The sequence below is a fragment of the Myotis davidii genome, unplaced genomic scaffold, assembly GCF_000327345.1.
Source record: "Myotis davidii unplaced genomic scaffold, ASM32734v1 scaffold937, whole genome shotgun sequence".
Lineage (NCBI taxonomy): Eukaryota > Metazoa > Chordata > Mammalia > Chiroptera > Vespertilionidae > Myotis > Myotis davidii.
Window position 1 is genome coordinate 1,330,241 of NW_006288252.1, and position 20,176 is coordinate 1,350,416.

Here is a 20,176-nt window from a genome sequence, read left to right on the forward strand (position 1 = left end):
GCTCGAGGATTTAAAGGAAAGCATGAACACAATGAGAGAGCAAAGGGCTATAAAAGCCAAAAGCCACTGCCAGAGAGAACACACTCACTGAAATGAATAGCTCACAGGACGGAAGCGAGAGCGTATTAGACATGCAGAAGCATTTAAGGAGCAAGATAAATCACGACACATGAAGTGTATGGAGGAGAAAGGACTGAAGGTGGACAGACCTCGATGGCCGTAGGGAAAATTCAAATAGTTTAATTGGTAATTAAAGTCGCCAAGCAAGGAGGGTGAACAATATCTGACCTCAACAAACCCCAAACAGCACAGATACAAACAGAACCAGCCCACTCGTCATAATTGGAATGCTGACACCTGTAGTAAATAAAAAACCTTAAAGCTCTCTTCCAAGTGGTACGCCCAGAGGCACATCCTTCACCTTTCACAGGGCATCTGCTCGGGGGTGGGGGAGTATCCCTAATTTGCATACAAGCTACTCAGGGAGAGGCCTTGAGAAAAGCCACTGAGCCCTCCCCAACCTCAGGGTCTGCTTCTAGACATTTCTCCTAAATTACTTTGGCCAATCCGATTTTCAGCTTTCCCTCAGCAGTTCTGTTTTCAGCTTTCTCTCAGCATATTCTCTGGAGAGTGAATCTGCTAAACTTTCCAGACCAATGTGAAAGTTCTTTGGGAGAAAGCTTCAAGAATATAAAACGGTATTTATTTTAGTCACGTCCTTGTTATAGTGCAACAGAAAATGGCCCAAATCATAGCGCAGGGCTTCCTGAGGCAGCCAGCGGGCTCCAGTTTCCAGTTCCTGCGCCGTCACGAGGCTCTCCCCAGGGCCCGGGTGCTGGCCCCCCCGCAGCGGAAGGACACGCACCCGCTTGCAGGTAGGGCCTGGGGCGGGGGAGTGAGGAATGGACACAGGAAGGCCCCAGGGGCTTCCACTGTGACCTCCATGCTTTAGACAAAGCATGCCCAAATGTTAGCACGTCACTTCTCGGAGGTGTGTGGTCACTGGTCTTACTACTGTTGAACCTGTTTGCTTGGAAACAATCCACAACACAAGCAGTTCCCGATCACTCTTCCAACCCCCAGAGCAGCGGCAGGAACGTTCCAGAGGCGTCGTGGCGGACACGGAGTCGGCTTCCAGAGCGAGCTCCATCCGCCTGGCGCCCAGACTCTGTGCTCCGCGCTGGAGCCACACTGTGGTCTCTGGCGGCGTTTTTACGTTCCCCAGCGAACCATAAGGAATGCGATGCATTCAACCCAAACAGAGGGCTCTGGTCAGACCCCTCCTCACGCAGCAGTTACGCGTCGCCGTGAGTCCGTCTCCACTACCGAGCAAACGTGTTTAAAAATGGGCAATGAGGCTGCACTGCCTTTCTGAGAAGGAAAAGGTGAATTCACCAAAGCTCTGCCAATGCCATGGCTCTGCGAGAGCCCTCACTCTCCCCTCCTCCAGTGTCACTTGCCAAAGCTATGACAGCGACCACCTTGGATTTGAAAGGGGGATGCCGTTTAGCCTCGGCTTAATCTCACCCTGCTGGACCTGAGGTTGGCAGTGAGGGCTGGGTCACCATGTGGTGCCTCCACCTTGCCCCGCAGAGCGGCCCTGCACACGAGTGGAGAAGGTGCTGTGGGCCCGGAGCAGAGAGGAGGGTGCAGAGGGGCAGGGATGCCCTCGGAGGTCGGAGGTCGGCCCGTGAGCTGTGCCGTGGGTACAGAACCCACACCTCCCCACCCCGGCCGGGCCCCTCCCCACCTCCCCGTGAGGATGAGCTGCGTGTGGAACCGCACAGGCACAGGCATTGCCAGCCAACAACCCAAGGCCCAGGGAGTGAGTTGTTCTGTGAGTAGCACTTACTCTCACGGGGGTGGGGGGGGGTGATGTAGAGGAGCGGCTGACACTCAGGAGAGGGGCTGGCAGTCAGCACAGGCTCATCTGAGAGCCTGCCCCGGCCGGGGACAGCTAGGGGCGGAGACGCTGTGCGCTTGAGGGGCCGCTGTGCGCTTGAGGGGCCGTAGGAGACCAGGGTGGGGGATGGCGTCGAGGCAGCTTGCAGGTGGAGAGCGGTGCCAGGTCTAGGAGGTTACAGGAAGGTCACGGACAAGGTCATGGACCCAGGCCCACGCCCACGAGAAACTCTGGGGCCCGCCTGGAGGGGAAGCCGAGCGCGAGCGTGGACAAGCTAAGCTGGAGTACTGATGAGGCAGCCACCGTGGAGGCATCGATGTGGGCATCGGGCACCCCAAGTTCTCCACTGTAGAAGTCAGACCCAGACATGGCAGAAAACACCCCACCTTTGGGAATACATGAGTGGGGGGGGGGGGGGTCCTGCCAAAGCTGCTTAGTACGGAGTGAAAAATGGAAGAAAGAAAATAAGAACCAACTTTGTTTCAATGAAGCGGTGAGGGCCAAGCCGGGGAGCAGGGCGGGCTCTGTCCCGTCAGCATGGAGGGTCTCACCCACTTCTTCCAACCACGCGCCCCTCACACGCCACCGAGTGCGAGGGCTCCTGTGTGCCCACGGCTGAGTGGTTTCCCGCGCGGCAGGTCAGGCCTCTCTCTAATGCAGGAACGTTCTTCCCTCCCGCGAGGCAGGACCTGCCTCCCTGGCCCCCAGCCCGGCTTGGCTCACCCCCAGAGACTGACCTCCCGCTGTCCCAGTGCATGGCCCGGGGAGCTGGCGTCGGGAGCCCCTCTCCCTCTGAGGAGGGGAACCCTGCAGCTGACAAAGTCTCCAAAAGCAGCACTGTCCAACTTCCTTAAAACAAAGCCACAGAGCGCCATGGCGAGCGCACGGACAAAGGTGTCATTGTGAGAAGGAACAGAGTTAACTGAGTCCAAATCACCTCCCTGACAAGACCGGAGACAACGTTGTGGAGGGAGTGGCGTACTCTCAGCAAAGCGAGGCTAATGGCGAGACTAGCCACCCTGCCGGCCTGGCGTTCCCAGGGCCCAGGTCACTGCACCAGCCGAGCGTCTTCCCCATAGAAACCGCTGCCGGAGCCCAGACCCCGGGTGAGCCAGGCCGTCCTGCTCAACGCAACACAAACACCTCTGTGTGGAGACACCTGAGGTTCCCCCGGCTCTTCTCAAGCTTCTTCCACCACTGTGGAGGGCAGATGGGCTGGGGCCTCCTCCTTCCCCGGAGGCACCCAGGAAGTGGGGTCGGGACCTGCAGGGGCTCTGGGCGAGGGGTGGGGGCCCCCTTCCTGCTGTCTCCACGGCCCTGAGCCATGGCCCAGGGTCTGCCTCAGTACCTGAGCCGGTGAAGACGGCAGAATGCAAGCACGTGGCCTAGAACGAGCGTGCGAACTGAATGAGAGGACTTTCCTTCTTACGTGTGATCAGTAAAGAAACTGAAGAAGGAAAAAGAACAAAAACATGACCAAGACTTAGTGACCCGTCTCAGCTGCCTGGCACGTTCCTGAGGGCAGAGCGTGTGCACGGAACAGCGCCTCCTCCTCCCCTCGGCCACGGGGGCCTCCGGGACGAGGGACTCAGGGGCCAGCCCTCCCGGCGCACCAGGGTCTGAGGCAGGAAGGGAAGGTGGAACGGGGGGTGGAAAGCCCCCATGGAGGGGAACCACTGCCACCAGCCAGGACACCACTTCCTTAGGAAGGACACGGGGCCCAGGAGCCAGGGACTTCCCACTTGGGAAGGTCAGCGTTTTAAAAGCACGGAGACTCAGCGTAAAGCTCCTACGGCTCACTGCGGACAGAAGAGAACTTCAGAGACCAGCAAAGCCAGTGCCTATGACTCGACTGAACACAGTGAATAAACTTCTCAGTGATACGTTTCCTGCAGAAGTGAGCCTTTTACCAGAGAGGCCGGAACGCAGCAGAGGGTGGGCATGGACACATCTCTAAAACCACACACTTTATCCTGGATTTGGTGACAGGTCCGACTGCTTTTTAAGGAAGCGATTCCCACTCCGGGCTGAGGCCGGATTAAATGGCCGGGCTATCACTGCACATAAAGCGGTAACACAATTCCTTTTATAAAGAAACAAAGCCCCAAACACGAACTTCAGGCCTGTGCAGGCTCAGCTCCAGGTGTGACCTCGCCTGTGGCTGCGGGTGGACGCCCCTCCCTGCCTGGGGCTGGCCATCAGGGTAAGCAATCCACTTCCAGGCCCAGGGGGAAGCCAGCAGCTATGGGACAACATAAAGCACCAAGAAAACAACACTTCGCTTCTCTCTAGTGTCAAGAAGCGGCCTCAGCCCGCTGCCCCCGCTCGGGCGCTAGGCTGTGTGGCCTGGACTCAGTGAGAAGACAGTGCTGGCACGTTCTGATAAAGGATACAGGACAGAGGAATAGATCCATTAGAATCCTGTAAAGGCCGCCTGTGAGCAGAGAGGCTTTTGTGAGCATCAGAAGAATCAAGGAAGCTTTGGAAGCAACTCTCCCAGGACCTTGGAGCTCAAAGAGAGCCCTGGGCGAGCAGGGAAGTAAGAGGCCTCGGCCGTCCCCTGGGGGCCAGTCCCATCCAGGGCCCCACGTGCACAAGGGTTACACACAGAGCCTCTGCCCCTCTCCCCGCTCTGGCCACCTGGGACCCTCTCCTGGGAAAGGGGGCGTTTGCGGCTGAGAGCGCCCAGCAGAGCTCCGAGCCGCCCGGGTTCCGAGCGGCTCTCCCACAGGCGCAGGCTTGGGCTTGTCAGCCAGGGTGTGGGCTCGCCACGCAGCTGCCTTCACGCTGAAATTCAGGTTCACCACACGTCTGCGGGGAATGGCTTCCCAAGCATGTCACGGGCACCGGGAGCGAGGGGGAGCCCCCCCACTAGCCCTAACACGCCCCCCACACTCCCGGACGTGGCTAAGAAAACACCTATTATGAGTGAGTTAATGGCAAATACACTTTCACAATTTGAAAACGTCATTAAAAATAATAAAAATATACATCAGAAAGTGTGACTTACCGCCGTCAGACACAGTTGCAGACTGAAAGAAAAGAGAGAGAGACATGAGTTAATTAGGCCTCATGGCAAAGTCGGAAAGCAGTCCCTCCGAGGAACCCAGCCGGGGCTGCTCCGAGGCTCGCTCCCCGCAGGTGCCCAGCAAAACCAGACACCTCAGTGAGTCAAGTGCGCTCCCACTTCCTGAGCGGACTCCGCCCAGCCGTGGGTGAGCACGGCCACATCAGGACGGGCGGAAGTCCCCGTCATTTCACTGGAAAAGAACAAATCCCAGCACGTCGGGCCTCAGCTCAGCGAGAGCCTCAGGGAGAGCACGTCTGCATGTTCACCTGATGGGCGAGGGCTGCGGTGGGGCAGTCTCACGAGGGCAGGCAATGTGCCAGCCGTCCGTGCAGTGCTGCTGGCTTTCCAGTGGCTGTGCCCGGTGCCAGCGCTGCCCTGGGCACAACACAGCCCACTCGGTGCCTGCACCCTGGTACCAGGCTACTGGTACCCCCTCCACTGCCCAGGGCAGACCCGGATGGCAAACCACCAGGCCCAGCCACGCCAGGTGTGGGAGAAGGGGTGCAGCAGGCGGGCGGGGCAGGTTTCCAAGGAGGGCGCCTGGAAGAGGGCGAGGCTGGAGGAGAGGAGGGCTGGCTCCCGGGGACAGGGCCACGTGCTGCAGCTGGGACTGGAAGGAGGCTGCGGTGGAGAGAGGCCTGGAATGAGACACGCAACAACAAACGCTGCCGTGTAGTCCCGGCTGGGTGGCAGGGGCTGAGGGCTATGGGAATGCGTTCGCAGCGGGCAGCTCGGGGCTGCCTTGTGGGAAGGTCACTTCCACCTGGACGTGTGGAGGGAGGAGAATCTGGGGAGGGGGGGAAGGGTGGGAGCTGGTGGGGCGCTTGGAGGGGAGCAGGCTCGGTGCTTCTGCCTGCTGGTCCATGCCCAATGCGATGCCCCCAAACCTCGCCACTCAGCCTGCACGGAAGAGGGACAGGGGCCTCTCCCATGCCGAGCAGACCTTGTCGCAGCCCCTCACCTGCAGGACTTGCACCTGGAGCCCAGCGAGCCAGCTAAGTGGCCCACCTCCCCCCAGGAGGGTCTGCCACTCTTTCAAACCGTCGCGAGGCCTGGGTCAGAATCTCCGAAACTGTCGCTCAGCGCCTTACCCATGGCTTTCAAGGGTCAGACATGTGCGGCTGTGTGTCCGGTTTTAACTGCCATTTTGCCAAGAGCAGCTGCAGCCCGTCCTTGGCTACCGGCCTCGGCACAGGTCTGGCTTCCATCACAGAAGCAGGCGGGTGTCCTTCCCAGCAGACAGAGGCCGTGACGGCTTCCCTCGCCCACACTCACCATCGATCGCCCAGCCACGCTACACATTAGAGAGTATCGCGGGCAAATGATTCCGAGACGAGGAGAGGGAGATCTGCGAGGCACACACACACCACAAACTGTGTGTCCACCAGGAGCATCTGAGAAATAAGCCATCCCGTGCAAGCGGCAGGAACGTGAGGACAGGGCCACTTCAGGATACAGGTTAAACGAGTGCTCGGGCCGTGGCTGACAGACAGAGGCACTGCAAACCCTCCACACTGGCCCCAATGCCCTGAGACGAGGTCTGGGAGGGTCGCTGCAGCCAGAGACAGAGGAACGTGATGCTGAGTGGGATGCCTAAGGGGTGGGGAGAGGGGGCCACGTGGACACGGCGAGCAGGGTGGGCTCAGCATGCCCGCGGAGGGCTCAGTGCAAAGCATGCGGATCCAATGCAAGCTCAACAAACGTGCTGCCGGAAGCGCACTGTGCTTTGTTTGGGTGCAGCTTTAGGTTTGCAGAAAAGCTGTGAAGACAGCACAGTCACAAACATGCTTTTTAATAGTGCAGCTCCCACAGAAGTAAGGGGAGACCCTGGAATGGAGAGTGGTCAGCAAATGCCACCACTGCCGGGGCAGGGCCGGGCGTCACGCAGTGCGGGCCACTCAGAGATGCCCCAGGCAGGCAGCCACACACAAGGCCTTCTGGGGAGAAAGCAGCCCATGCAAATATGAGCTCACAGTTCAAAAACCCCCTAAAGCCAAGAGAAACCCACCCTGAGAAAGAGCCAGCAGAACGGACAATGGAAGTGAGACACGGGTAAGTCCTACCTCCCACAGGGCGTCAGAGAACATGAGACTATAGAGGAGGAAAAGCTGCTGAAGAAGAGGAAGCAGGCGGCAGATTTGAAAACCCCCATTGGATGTCTGACAATGAAAACTACAACTGTTGGCATTCAGCGCTCAATAGAGAGGCTGCAGACATTAGAAAGCTGGAGAGAAGATGTGGGAACTGGAAGGCAGACTCGGGAAAAACGAGGCACAGAGAATAGGACGGGTGCGCAGTGTGGGTGGCGAGCACGCGGGAAGCCCTGAAAGTGCTCACCACCCGCGGCTGTCCCAGCAGGCGCTGCTCAAGGTGCCCACCAGGACGGTGCTGGTTCCAGAGGCCTCAGGGGCCGGCATGTCCAGGAAGGACTCAAACGCCTGAGGCACAGCCTCATCCGATCTCCTTCCCTCCCTGAGTCTGGGTCGTGTGCCCAGAGTTATTTCCCAAGCCCAGACTCTAAGGATAGTTCTAGGCATCCAGGGTGGCCTCTGTACTGAGGGTTCTCCCGGAGGGGCCAGCGAGGACTCAGAGGTCACGGATGTCCCCTGCCCACCCCACATCTACTTGTAACTGCGGAACCAGCTCGGACCGGTCCCGTCCGGATTCCCACGAGGCCCAGATGCACACTCACGAGGGACACAGGTGAGTCCTTCGCTGCGCCCTCGTGGAACCAAAGGGCCGGGACAGGGCCAGACATGAGACTCCGGGCCTTGCAGCAGCCAAGGGTCCGCTGTCCAGGAAGGCCCGGTGCTGAAACCCCAGACCCCTCCGAGCCCTGGATGGGGCGGGGCTGAGCCTGGCCTCCTGTGTTTGGGCTGGTCCTCTCACACACTAAAGCTTTTTTCTTTTCTCAAAAGCTGGCACCATCGTGTTGGCTGCCATGCGCATCAGGCAGCGAGCTCCATCCAGAAGCCCTTGATAAATGGTAAGCTCACACTGGGCTGCTCCCAACAAGTCAGTGTGAGGAGTGCCACCGGGAGCCAGCCCAGCCCTTTATTCGTGGTCTCCACCTCCTCTGTTCATAGCCCAACCAGACACTGGCCTGAAAGGAAAGCCCGGAGACAGAGTTACTGTCACCCGGACATAAAACCACTGTCCTCCGTCCAGGTCACATATGAGCGAGAAACAGGCCACTTAACCTGCAAATGAATAGGTGTAGTTACCATAACCCACCTCCGGCTGCTAACACGTGCGGATGCGCAGGTGCGCACCAGGCCGGGCGGAGCCGGCCCAGCTCCTGCGCGGGAAGCACCCAGGACGCGAAGCAGCGGAGGAGCGCGTGGCCGGGCTGCGTTCTCCCAGGCAGTGGAGCAGGCAGTGCCACGGGGAAGGGCTGGCCAGGGAGAGGAGGGCGGACGTGCCCTGTGGGGAGTGTGGGGTATATCGTGCTTTCCTGGTGGCCAGTGCTTGGTGTGGGGGTGGAGGTGCAGGCAGACAACCCACCGACCTGGGGGGTGTGGGAAAGGCAGGTGACCCAGATCATGCATTCTGCCTTGAGACTGGCCGCAGGTCCAACTCTGACCACGCTGCCCTTGGAAGCCTGGTTTGCATGCTCTGAGCACATCCTGGCTGACCGGCGGTGCAGTTCACAACGGAAGCCCTGGATCATTCCAGAACACCAGAGGCAAGAACACCGCAGAGGCAGCCTCAGCTCGGGGACTGAAGGTTGGGCGCTGCCAGGTCCTTGGCTTCTGCTAGGCCACGAACGTTTTTATGGAGTAAGACCTACCATTCCTCACGTTTCCTGATCCCCAGCACAATGTGTATTAATAACCTGTTTGCATTTTCCGCATTCTCTGGGTCCCTCCCAAATCCGCGTGTTACACTCAAAAGAGAACAGCCGCAAAGGAGGCTGCCAGGGAAAAGGTCCCGGTGCGCCAGCACCTTCCCGTGATGAGAGAAACAGACCCGGAAGGAGGCCGCCTCACCAGGGCCAGGCGCCGCCTCACCAGGGCCAGGCGCCGCCTCCCGCTGGCCTCCACACTGACAGACACACGGGTGTGAAAGGGGCTCACAACACGTCTGGGTGGTGACTTAGGCTCAGACCGCCCTGCGTGCCCCCAGGCTGTCCCAGCTGCAGAGCCTGGTACAGGGGCCGTGGGTGCGGGCCTGGGAATGCGGCTGAGATGGCCCCACAGCTCCCCTGCTCAGCGCCCCCCCCCCCCCCCCGCCCCGCGCTCATGTGCTGGGGCTGGAGATGAACCCAGAACCCCGCCTCAAGTCAGCCTGGACAGAGGGGCTGAGGCGGTGCCCCGAGCTGTCACAGGAGGGACGGGTGTGGCGGACGCAGGGCTGGCCTGTGAGAGAGGCAGGGCTCTGAGAGGCGAGCAGATGGAGAGTGAGGAGTCCAAGTCTGAGGTGGGCACTTCGCACCAGGCCTCCTGCGCATCCAGGGAGATGGAGGGACATGGACGTGCTGTGGGTCTGGGGTGAGGGCCAGTCTCTAAGTGACAGCACAGAGGACCTGGGTCAGGAGGGAAGCGGGAGGCCGGGAAGGCCCAAGGACAGCCACACAGACGCTGGGAGAGGCAGCTGCTCTCAAGAGGGACAGCCCCTGCTCAGTCGCCAGGGTGGGGAGAGGGTGCAGCGGGACGTGCTCGCATGCTGCCCGCAGGCCCGGGCGGAGGAGACGGCAGGAAGGAAGGCTGCATGCACGGGGCCTGCTTCTGCGTGAAAAGGGGAAGCTGCGGGACACTCTGGAGCGGCGTTTCCCTCCTGCTGCCTTCCTAACAGATAACAGTGAGCAAAGCTGACCCCGAGGAGGACAAACACCGCCCCAACAGGCGGCGGCCCCTCCTCCATCGGCTTTAGGTGCCCAGACATGTGGGCCGAGGAGGCGCGCGCAAGGCTGCCTGGCCAGGCCTCTGCAGGGCCGTCTGGGAGAAGGGCGACGCACACGGCGGTTCATCTGAGCTAGAAAAGGGCGCCGAGTCCCGAAGGACGCAGCCAGCGTGAGCTCATCTCACAGGCTCAGGCGGAGGTGCTGCCAGCACATCAGCCCACAGAAGGGCACGCCGGATGCGCTCACGCCCACGGCCACCAGCAGCCTCGCCATGGCTCCCTGTGCACCCCACGCCCCCTCCGGGCGGTCCCTGCTTCTCTGGGACCCAGGCTGCTCAGAGGGTTAGGCTGCCTGCCCGGTGGCCGGAAGAGGAGCAGGCAGAGTCCTGGTCAATGACGCAGAGGACGAAGGCCTGGCTCTGAAGCCAGAGAGCCCCTCGCATCACGGGCAGCCCTGACTCCTCCGAGCACACGCTGTCTTCCTCATGCTGCTCACACTTCCCCGCGCAAATGCACGCCTCTGCTCAACACCAGGGCGGCCTCCTCCAGCCTCTGCCCTGTCCGGCCCTCTGGGGCCCTCGGCGCCTCTGAGTGTGCAGGGGCTCCTGTTGCCTGGGAAAGCCAGGCCCTGGCTGGGCCTGGTGGACCCTCCGATCCTGCAGAGCCCGGTGCAGAGGCAAAGCCCTGGTCTTGGGAAAGCTCCTTCCCTCAGCCCCAGGCACCTGCCCGGCAGACCAGTCAAAGCTAACCTGCCACAGCCACGTGCCCCAAACCCGAGACACACGCCTCTGCCGAGTGTGCGACACACAGAGCCGGTCCTTTATGACCAGGAAGCGAAGGAAGGACAGACCAGCAGTGGCAGCCCCCGTGCAGCCCGCCACCTGAGCCGGCACTGAGGGAGGATGCACGGAACATGGCGGGCGCATGCCCCGGTACAGAGCAGGGGGACGCAGGGGGGACGCGGGGCAAAGCAGCAGGTCAGCGTGCCCTGGGCCCGGAGTGGGACTTGCTCCTGCTGCTCAGAGGATGGAGAGGACTGCCCGTGTGCGACTCTGGGACTGCCAGGGAGTCCCCTACTGCTCCTGCCCTGCCTCTGGCTCAGCAAGCCTCCGTCCAGCCCAGGCCCCGCAAGAACTGCCCCAGCAGCCCGGTGAATGTTGTCACAGCCTTCCTGGACGGGCACAGGGACCCGTGAAGCAAGACTGTCAGACAGGGCAGGGGAGCAGGTGCCAGTCCAAGGGGGGGCAGGCACCTGTTAAAGCTTCTCCCGTGACACTTCACATTTCTTTCAGGCTGCGGGCTTCCGTGTCTCCTTCAACCGGTATCTTATGGCGTCTGGACTGTGACAACCCCATGAGGTGGTTTAAAGATGACGGCTCTGCTCTGCAAAGGGGCGTGGACACTTCCAGCCCAGGCTGCATCGCCCTCGTAAAGATGCGAAGCCGATGTGTGCATTCGGCCGGGAGCCCAGTGCTCGTCCTGGGCGGCACTCTGGCGGCTCCAGGCGCCTCCTGGCGCCTGTGGATCATGGGAAACAGCGCCTATAAATGCTTACGATTCTCCACTTCACATGAAAGCAGCTCGCGAGGAGCACAGCCCTTTACAAGCCCTGTCACAAAGCACGGCTTTTACAGAGCACACACCCTCTGGATGGAGCCCAGCATTCCATGCCCCCCCGCCCCCGATTTTCAGGATGAACCAGCTGAGGCTCAGAGAGGAGCACCCTCCCACCCGGCCTCCAGCGTCACCCCTTGCCCATGTGACCTGGCACCACTGCTGGGCTGGCCTGCGATGACTAACCTGGGCCCCAGTGGCTGCGGACCGACCCCCACCTGCCACCGCCTGCTCCACGAGGGAGCCGCTCAGTTTTTGTTGCTTAAGGTACGCGCACACCAGCGACGGCCAGCGGCCTCCGTGACCAGCTCGTCTGCCAGAGGGCACAGCAGACACCCCACAAGTCACCCCCTCACTACACAAGCCCGCACAGTGGCTCTCTAGTCTCCTTTTCTAAACACTCGGAACAAAAGCCCACATTTCCACCAACTCGCCTTAAGATACTAGTGAATGAAAACGCAGCCCCACAGGCATAGGAATAACTGTTCCCGGGTCCACTGCGGACATGACCGGCCGGGAACTCACTTGTGCAGCCAGAGAAGCGGAAGGAGAGAAGCGGGACGTAAGCCACTCCCCGGGCCGAGGCAGTGGGCCGCCCGCACCCCGCAGCCCGCCCGCCCACGGCTGCCCGGGGCTCCGAGCACATGCATGTCTCCCAAGCACATTAAACCTGCATGCGTTTCATCAGCATAGTCCTGGCCTGTCCAGCAGCCCGAGTGGAAGGAGGGTGTCGCTCCTGTTCCCACCCCACCCTCCAGCCGCCACATCTGAGTGCCCCTCCCCTCAGGTCTCCACACAAGGCCCTCATTAGGGATTAGGAAGACAAGTTCGGATAAAACACCTCTCAGAAAGAATGAGTTTAAAACCGGCCCCTGTAATTAGTGACAATCTCCTATAAATAACTTCAATTCATTTTGCCTTCTATCAGCGCAGCACAGGGCCACAGGAGGAAAATAAAAAGTATTCTTTTCAGATCATCTCACACCTTTAAAAATGTTTACAGAAGTTCAACTTTATAAGCTGAGGTAATAGCCAGTCATTAGAGGGCCGCAGTTCCCTAGGTCTGTATATGCAACAGAACCAACTCATTACATTTAAGAAGTCAGACATGACAGTTTTAAAGAGCAGGATAGGTTTTGAAATGTGCTCTCCCAACACGATGAACTCCTCAGCTCCACAACCTCTAGTGTCACCGTGGTGAGGACGAGAAGAAGGCTGACGGGGGCACTGGCAGCGGGGTCCTGAGACGCAGGCTGGACCCGGCGTGACGGGCCGCCAGCAGCTCGCTCTGGGCGCTGGTCTGTGGTCCCAGAGCCGGGCATCGCTGCCACGGGACTCCCGTCCAGCTCGGAGGCAGCCACGAGACAAGCGCTCACGAAGTGTACAGCTACGCGGCCTGCCAGCAGCTGAGAACAGGCAGCAGTGGGGATGCCGAGCCTCCGCACACGACTCTGTAAATGACCCAACGCTGGAAGGACTCACCTGCTGATCGTCGGAAGCGCGCGTCTCCTTGGACGCCCCTTCCCCCAAATCCATCTTAAGACAGACAACGCCCGCTCCTCCGCAGACACGCAGTGCTGAGGGCTGCCACCCCGCCGTGGCAGGCCTGTGCGCGGCAGGAAAGTTTAAAGACGGTGCAGATGAAGTTCCATTCCGCTCTCCTCGTAACCCGTGGCAACAGGACACTGCAGGAAGCTGTGCTGGCCGGGGACTCAGACTCTGGATTGTCTCGTGCAGCGAAAAAAGCCGTTTACGTAAATCGCGCTGTGAGATCACTTTTAAAGTATTTCCTCCACCAAATCAGAACACAGCGCAGCCGACAGGGGCCATCTCCCCACCGCACAGCAGCTGCCGAGAAGCCGAGTGAACGCAGAACAGCTCCGTGCGTCCGGCCGTAATGGCAGCTCTATTATTAGCCTCCACACGCGGGCAGGGCGGGGCCAGCCGCGGGCTCTGCGTCCCCCTCACCCTGTCCTGGGGCCTCTCCCAGGGCCTGCTGGCCTGCCTCCCACATCCAACACACCTGAGAGTGAGGGAACATGCCAGGTCCTGGTTTAGAAAAGGAGGAAGCAGAGACTAGTTCTAGAACCTGGTGTCCCTGGGTCTCCCTGGAGGGTCCTGGGCTCACCCTAAGTGCCGCCACACCGTCCATGTGATGGCAGGGCCGTCGGGGCCTCACTGGATGGGCTCCTGGAAGGGCAGTAGGGCAGACCTCAGGGAGTGTCCGGGGTCGCAAACACGGCGCCCACGTGGACACCTGCTGGGATGAGGGCCCTCCAGCTTGGGGCCGGGCCACCTGCTGGGAGGGCGCTGAGCCCGCCCTGCCCTTCGCTCTTCCTGGAGGACCCGAGCTCCCAGTGGGCACTCGCAACACAGCTCCGTCTATTGCAGAAACGTACACCTGCCTGGGAGGACATGACAGACAGAAACAGCATCGGCTCCAGCTTCCTCAGACAGCTTTGCTCCAGAGACTGGCACACAGCACAGAAAAGGTACGAAAGAGAGGAGCGGGGCGGGTCAGAGGCCTCGTCATCACCGGACCACCACCGCTGAGCACAGAAACTGCCCAGCCTCGTGCCCAGGACATGCTGGGGGCAGCAAGGATCGGGGGAGTAGAAAGAGAAGGAGGAGGAGGTGGTAGTGGTGATGGAGAAGGAGGAGGGAGGAGGAGGAAGAGAAGGAGAAGGAGGAGGAGGAGGAGGTGGACGAGGAGGAGGTGGACGAGGAGAAGGTAGAGGGGGAGGAGGAGGAGGTAGAGATAGAGAAGGAGGAGGTAGAAGGAGGAGGAGGTGGAGGAGAAGGAGGAGGTAGAGATATAGGAGGAGAAGGTAGAGGAGGAGGAGGTAGAGGAGGAGGAGGTGGAGGAAGAGGAGGTGGAGGAGGAGGAGGTAGAGATAGAGAAGGAGGAGGTAGAAGGAGGAGGAGGTGGAGGAGAAGGAGGAGGTAGAGATATAGGAGGAGAAGGTAGAGGAGGAGGAGGTAGAGGAGGAGGAGGTGGAGGAAGAGGAGGTGGAGGAGGAGGAGGTAGAGATAGAGAAGGAGGAGGTAGAAGGAGGAGGAGGTGGAGGAGAAGGAGGAGGTAGAGATATAGGAGGAGAAGGTAGAGGAGGAGGAGGTAGAGGAGGAGGAGGTGGAGGAAGAGGAGGTGGAGGAGGAGGAGGTAGAGATAGAGAAGGAGGAGGTAGAAGGAGGAGGAGGTGGAGGAGAAGGAGGAGGTAGAGATATAGGAGGAGAAGGTAGAGGAGGAGGAGGTAGAGGAGGAGGAGGTGGAGGAAGAGGAGGTGGAGGAGGAGGAGGTAGAGATAGAGAAGGAGGAGGTAGAAGGAGGAGGAGGTGGAGGAGAAGGAGGAGGTAGAGATATAGGAGGAGAAGGTAGAGGAGGAGGAGGTAGAGGAGGAGGAGGTGGAGGAAGAGGAGGTGGAGGAGGAGGAGGTAGAGATAGAGAAGGAGGAGGTAGAAGGAGGAGGAGGTGGAGGAGAAGGAGGAGGTAGAGATATAGGAGGAGAAGGTAGAGGAGGAGGAGGTAGAGGAGGAGGAGGTGGAGGAAGAGGAGGTGGAGGAGGAGGAGGTAGAGATAGAGAAGGAGGAGGTAGAAGGAGGAGGAGGTGGAGGAGAAGGAGGAGGTAGAGATATAGGAGGAGAAGGTAGAGGAGGAGGAGGTAGAGGAGGAGGAGGTGGAGGAAGAGGAGGTGGAGGAGGAGGAGGTAGAGATAGAGAAGGAGGAGGTAGAAGGAGGAGGAGGTGGAGGAGAAGGAGGAGGTAGAGATATAGGAGGAGAAGGTAGAGGAGGAGGAGGTAGAGGAGGAGGAGGTGGAGGAAGAGGAGGTGGAGGAGGAGGAGGTAGAGATAGAGAAGGAGGAGGTAGAAGGAGGAGGAGGTGGAGGAGAAGGAGGAGGTAGAGATATAGGAGGAGAAGGTAGAGGAGGAGGAGGTAGAGGAGGAGGAGGTGGAGGAAGAGGAGGTGGAGGAGGAGGAGGTAGAGATAGAGAAGGAGGAGGTAGAAGGAGGAGGAGGTGGAGGAGAAGGAGGAGGTAGAGATATAGGAGGAGAAGGTAGAGGAGGAGGAGGTAGAGGAGGAGGAGGTGGAGGAAGAGGAGGTGGAGGAGGAGGAGGTAGAGATAGAGAAGGAGGAGGTAGAAGGAGGAGGAGGTGGAGGAGAAGGAGGAGGTAGAGATATAGGAGGAGAAGGTAGAGGAGGAGGAGGTAGAGGAGGAGGAGGTGGAGGAAGAGGAGGTGGAGGAGGAGGAGGTAGAGATAGAGAAGGAGGAGGTAGAAGGAGGAGGAGGTGGAGGAGAAGGAGGAGGTAGAGATATAGGAGGAGAAGGTAGAGGAGGAGGAGGTAGAGGAGGAGGAGGTGGAGGAAGAGGAGGTGGAGGAGGAGGAGGTAGAGATAGAGAAGGAGGAGGTAGAAGGAGGAGGAGGTGGAGGAGAAGGAGGAGGTAGAGATATAGGAGGAGAAGGTAGAGGAGGAGGAGGTAGAGGAGGAGGAGGTGGAGGAAGAGGAGGTGGAGGAGGAGGAGGTAGAGATAGAGAAGGAGGAGGTAGAAGGAGGAGGAGGTGGAGGAGAAGGAGGAGGTAGAGATATAGGAGGAGAAGGTAGAGGAGGAGGAGGTAGAGGAGGAGGAGGTGGAGGAAGAGGAGGTGGAGGAGGAGGAGGTAGAGATAGAGAAGGAGGAGGTAGAAGGAGGAGGAGGTAGAGGAGGAGGAGGTGGAGGAGGTAGAGGCGGAGGAGGTGGAGGAGGAGGAGGAGGAGGCACCACCCACCTCGGCCCCATCCCTGGGCTCAGGTAAGGTGTCTGACCTTTTGCTGTCTCCTGACCCAGTCCCCGCCCTGGTGTGGACCCTACGGCCTATAATCTAGCTGCCCCTTCCTTCCCAGCGCCCAGTGCTCAGCCTCAGCTCGGCGGTGCCCTGTCCAGCGCCCCCCTGCTCAGTGCTGGTGACAGGCGGGGCCAGCCCAACGACAACAAGGGTGCTATCGTTTGTTCCCTGCTGTCCCTTGAGCAGAAACAGCAACGGGCGCGTAGCGGGTGTTTAAGGACCACTCACTGAGACATCCTAGCACAGCGGGCGCCACCCTTCCGGACCTCACAGACCACCAGTGGACCGCTGTGCTAGAATGCATCCCAAGTGAACAGGGTGTTAAAGAGAATTAAGATCATTTCCTACGTAAACGACCTAAAGGCTAGATGAGTACATGAAGGACCAAACCAAGCAAAAACTTCGGAGTTAATTTCTCCCAGAGATAAAAACAGCAAACTTAAGGTTTTTTTTAAAATAAAAAACGCTCATTTTGAAGTGTCTGTGTACACTGCACCCTGGATCACGTGAACTCCATGACTACAGTGCGTCCCGGAGCTGAGCCAGGACTGGGAGGAGCGCAGCAACCGGCCAGGGGGCTGAGAAGGCAAAGCGACCAAAGAAGGCAATGGTGGCCTCTGAGTCTGGGTCTCGTGCAGGTCCGCCTGCCTCGGGCGGACGACAGCCTCAGACAGCAAGTCCGGGGCCTTCCAAACAGACGCACAGAGCCTGGCCACAGAGGAGGCAGCCTCAGGGCCACCCGCCACCCCCCTTGCCTCTCCAAGCAGAGAAGTCTGGACAGGGGCGCCCCCTGCTGTCCAGGACGCACTGCCAGTTCCTGCCATCAACACCTAGGCGCCCAGAAATAGGGGGCGGGGGAGTGCTTCCTCCAGCAAATACTCAGACCAAGTATGTCAAACTCCAGGGCTATCACGGGCCAAATAAACAAAAGCTTCAATTTTCATAGAAACGTAGGTTTATTTCAGTAGAGACATGCTGAATATAAAGGGCTGAAATAAATGAGTCGTCGTTAACATAAAATAATAGACCATTTTAATAAAAATTAATATTTTTTTCTTGAACATTAACTTACCAGACACTGAATAACCACACAAGTTAATAAGCATCACGCAAATAAACCTATTTTTCTTGTTCTCCGAAAGCAAAATATTGACTGTTGTGCACACCAAACAAGTCAGTCCAAGACTAATGACATAGCCATCGCTGCTAGAATATTCGCTGCTGGTATTAGTGGAGAGAAATGGTGCGCCTGCACGTAAGGCGCGTAAGGGAAATGAAGGCAAGACGATTATAGTAGCCAGTCATTAGCGAATGCTGTAGTTCATTATTAATAATTATGTATAACAGGATATTATAAAAGTCAAGTTATGAAATTCTTATTAAAACGTTTCTTACGTACCGTTATACTGGTGGGCTGCAAAAATATTCATCGTGGGCCACATGGGGCTCGCGGGCCACGAGTGTGACATGCTTGCTCTAGACCAGTGCTTCTCAACCTTGGCTGCACATTGTTCAATGGCATTTAAATATATAAAATAAATATCAAAAATATAAGTCTTTGTTTTACTGTGGTTGCAAATATCAAAAAATGTCTATATGTGACCCGGCACCAGAGTTAAGTTAGGGTTTTTCAAAATGCTGACACGCTGAGCTCAAAAGGTTCGCCATCACTGCTCTAGACGGTGATGCAGATGGAGGGGCTGGGGGCGCTGTGAGCCGCAGGAGGAGCCTTCAGGGGCTGTAATAAGGGACGGGGAGCGCCAGTGTCCTGGGCTGGGACCAGGCCACAGCTAACCAGCCAGGGAGTCCAGGGCAGCAGGACGGGGGGCCTGACACTGGTCAGCGGTGGTCAGGAAAAGGGTGGAGCCTCGGGCGATGGGGAGGGCCTGGAGGACCCCACCCACAGCCTAGAGAACAGTCTAGAGCTGGGCTGGGAGCAAGCTGGCCACTGGCCTCACAGGGCACCCCGGCTTTGCGGGCAATACACTACCACTTAGCTCTGCCTTCAGCGTGAAAACAGCAAAGATGTGCGAAGGGCCTGACCACGTGCCAACAAAACTACTGCCCACCCCACTCTCTAGTCCAAAGCGTGGCGGCCCCTCCTGTCTTTGGAAACATGAGAGCTTCGCTTGGGAAGGTGGCTGCCTGGCCCCAATGGCCTGCACTGCCCCCGGGGGAGTCTCAGCCCCTGCCAGCCTCCATGCTGCCGGAGGGGCTTCCAAACAGACGCCCGGCCCTCCTGGAGGGGTGCCCAGAGCAGGCGGAACTCAGGCAGGCAGGTGGCACTCTCACTGGGCTCCCGCAGGCTCCGCACACTAAGAAAACGCGAGGTTAGCCGGGCCGCCCCCTCTGTCCCGGGACACGCTGGCTGTGCCCTGTCCCCAGACCTTCAGGTGGCTGGTCCCCTCTTAACATCGAGGGCTCAGCGTGGACAGTCCCTCCTCAGAGCAGCCACCGGACCATGGCCTGCGAGGGTGCCCATCTCCTCCCCGCACCTGGCCTTGCTCCCCACCACCCCCAAAAGCCGACGAAGTCACGAAGTCGCCTGCCTGACACCTCCCTGTTGAGCACCGGTCGGCCACGGCTCTCACCCGGAGAGCAACTCCCTAGAGCAGGATGTGCCACAGGTCCTGGGGGACAGATGCGCAGCCCAGGCTGCCGGAGCTCGGTGTTCTGGGAGAGGCAGCTGGAGAGGTGAGGGTGCAAGAGCGAGGCTCTAAGCCAGCCCGCTGGGGGAAGGACTCCATGGGCTCGGACAATTCCTATCCCCTGGCACTGCCACCTTGCCTTAGTTTCCCACTCAGTAAAGCAGAAACAGTGATAGTTCCTGCGGCCCAGAGGTCACAGTTTGACCAGTGATGGGGCAGGTCATGGACACAGGCAGGGCCATTAGCCTCGTGTGGCCCATCAGTGCACGGCCTGGTGACCCCCCTTGCACGAGGCCCTGGGAGGGGGGGAGCTGCCCTCAGGGAGTGGGGACACTGCGGTCCTCCCCACAGTACATGGAAGTCATGAGCCACGGAGACCCCAGGGGGCGGCAGATGCCAGTGTTTGAGGGTGACAGCGGAGAATGGGCACCTCCCAGGGCTCAGCGATCCCTACAAAGTTACAGCCTTTGAACCAAGTGTGACGGATGCGGCGGACTGCCGAGTTCCTGTCCCCCCGCCAAGGCTGCCGGCAGACAGAATGTGACAATGAGACCAAGAGGAGTCTGGGATCCCAGGGAGTGCCGGCCTTTCCAGCAGGTGTGGGCCTGGCTCCTGCATGCTGCCCTCTCACTCCCGCTGGCCCTGGCTGCACAGCCCGTCTCCGCACCCCTGTCCCCCACTCTGCCCACGGTCCCTGCAGGCCCTTCAGGTCAGGTACCAGGACTTCTTCTAGACGTTCCTTCTGCCATTCCCACAGCACGGGTCTCATTCTCCACCTTCACCTCCTGCTCAGGAGTCCCTTTCCCACAATCTGTCACTAGCTCCTGTCCTCTCCCTTCACACTCCCTCCACACACCCTCGTCCTTTGGTTCCATCTTCCTCTCTCAGGCTCATCTGTAGAACCCTAACCCCAGCAGCCAGCGCTGCCGACTCCAGCATCTATCTCTGCAGGCCTGGGAGAGACACAGCCCATGCCAATCATTTTCACAGCAAATTCAGAAAAGAGCACCAATTGGAAATACACACTTCTGGGATTTATCCCCAAGTGAAGCCTGCGTAGCCTCACCCAGGTCATAACAAAAGCATAGTGATATTCTGGTTTTTTTCTTAAAAAAAAAAAAAAAAAAAAAAAAAGGAGTGGCTGTTCTAAATACAAATACTATACTTAACAAATATATTTGGTAGTTATTCTATTAAAATCATTACATATAATGAGATTGAGAGATGGGATATCTATTCTACTCTGTAGTGATTAGGAAGTTAAAATGAACTTCACTT

At 58.9% G+C, this 20,176-nt stretch overlaps 1 protein-coding gene across 6 annotated transcripts in view; it reads right to left on the bottom strand.

The window, feature by feature from the left end:
- The window catches only part of RGS12 (regulator of G-protein signaling 12), a 57,455-nt gene that overhangs the window by 29,826 nt on the left and 7,453 nt on the right, over nucleotides 1-20,176 (bottom strand). For all 6 annotated transcript variants that reach the window (XR_001513251.1, XM_006760117.2, XM_015561593.1 and 3 more), the window contains exon 3: nucleotides 4,914-4,935. Coding sequence is in view for 5 of the 6 variants with exons in the window: in XM_006760117.2 (XP_006760180.1) it covers nucleotides 4,914-4,935 (22 nt within the window). In the remaining variant the exon portion in view is untranslated. The remainder of the gene's footprint in view (nucleotides 1-4,913; nucleotides 4,936-20,176) is intronic.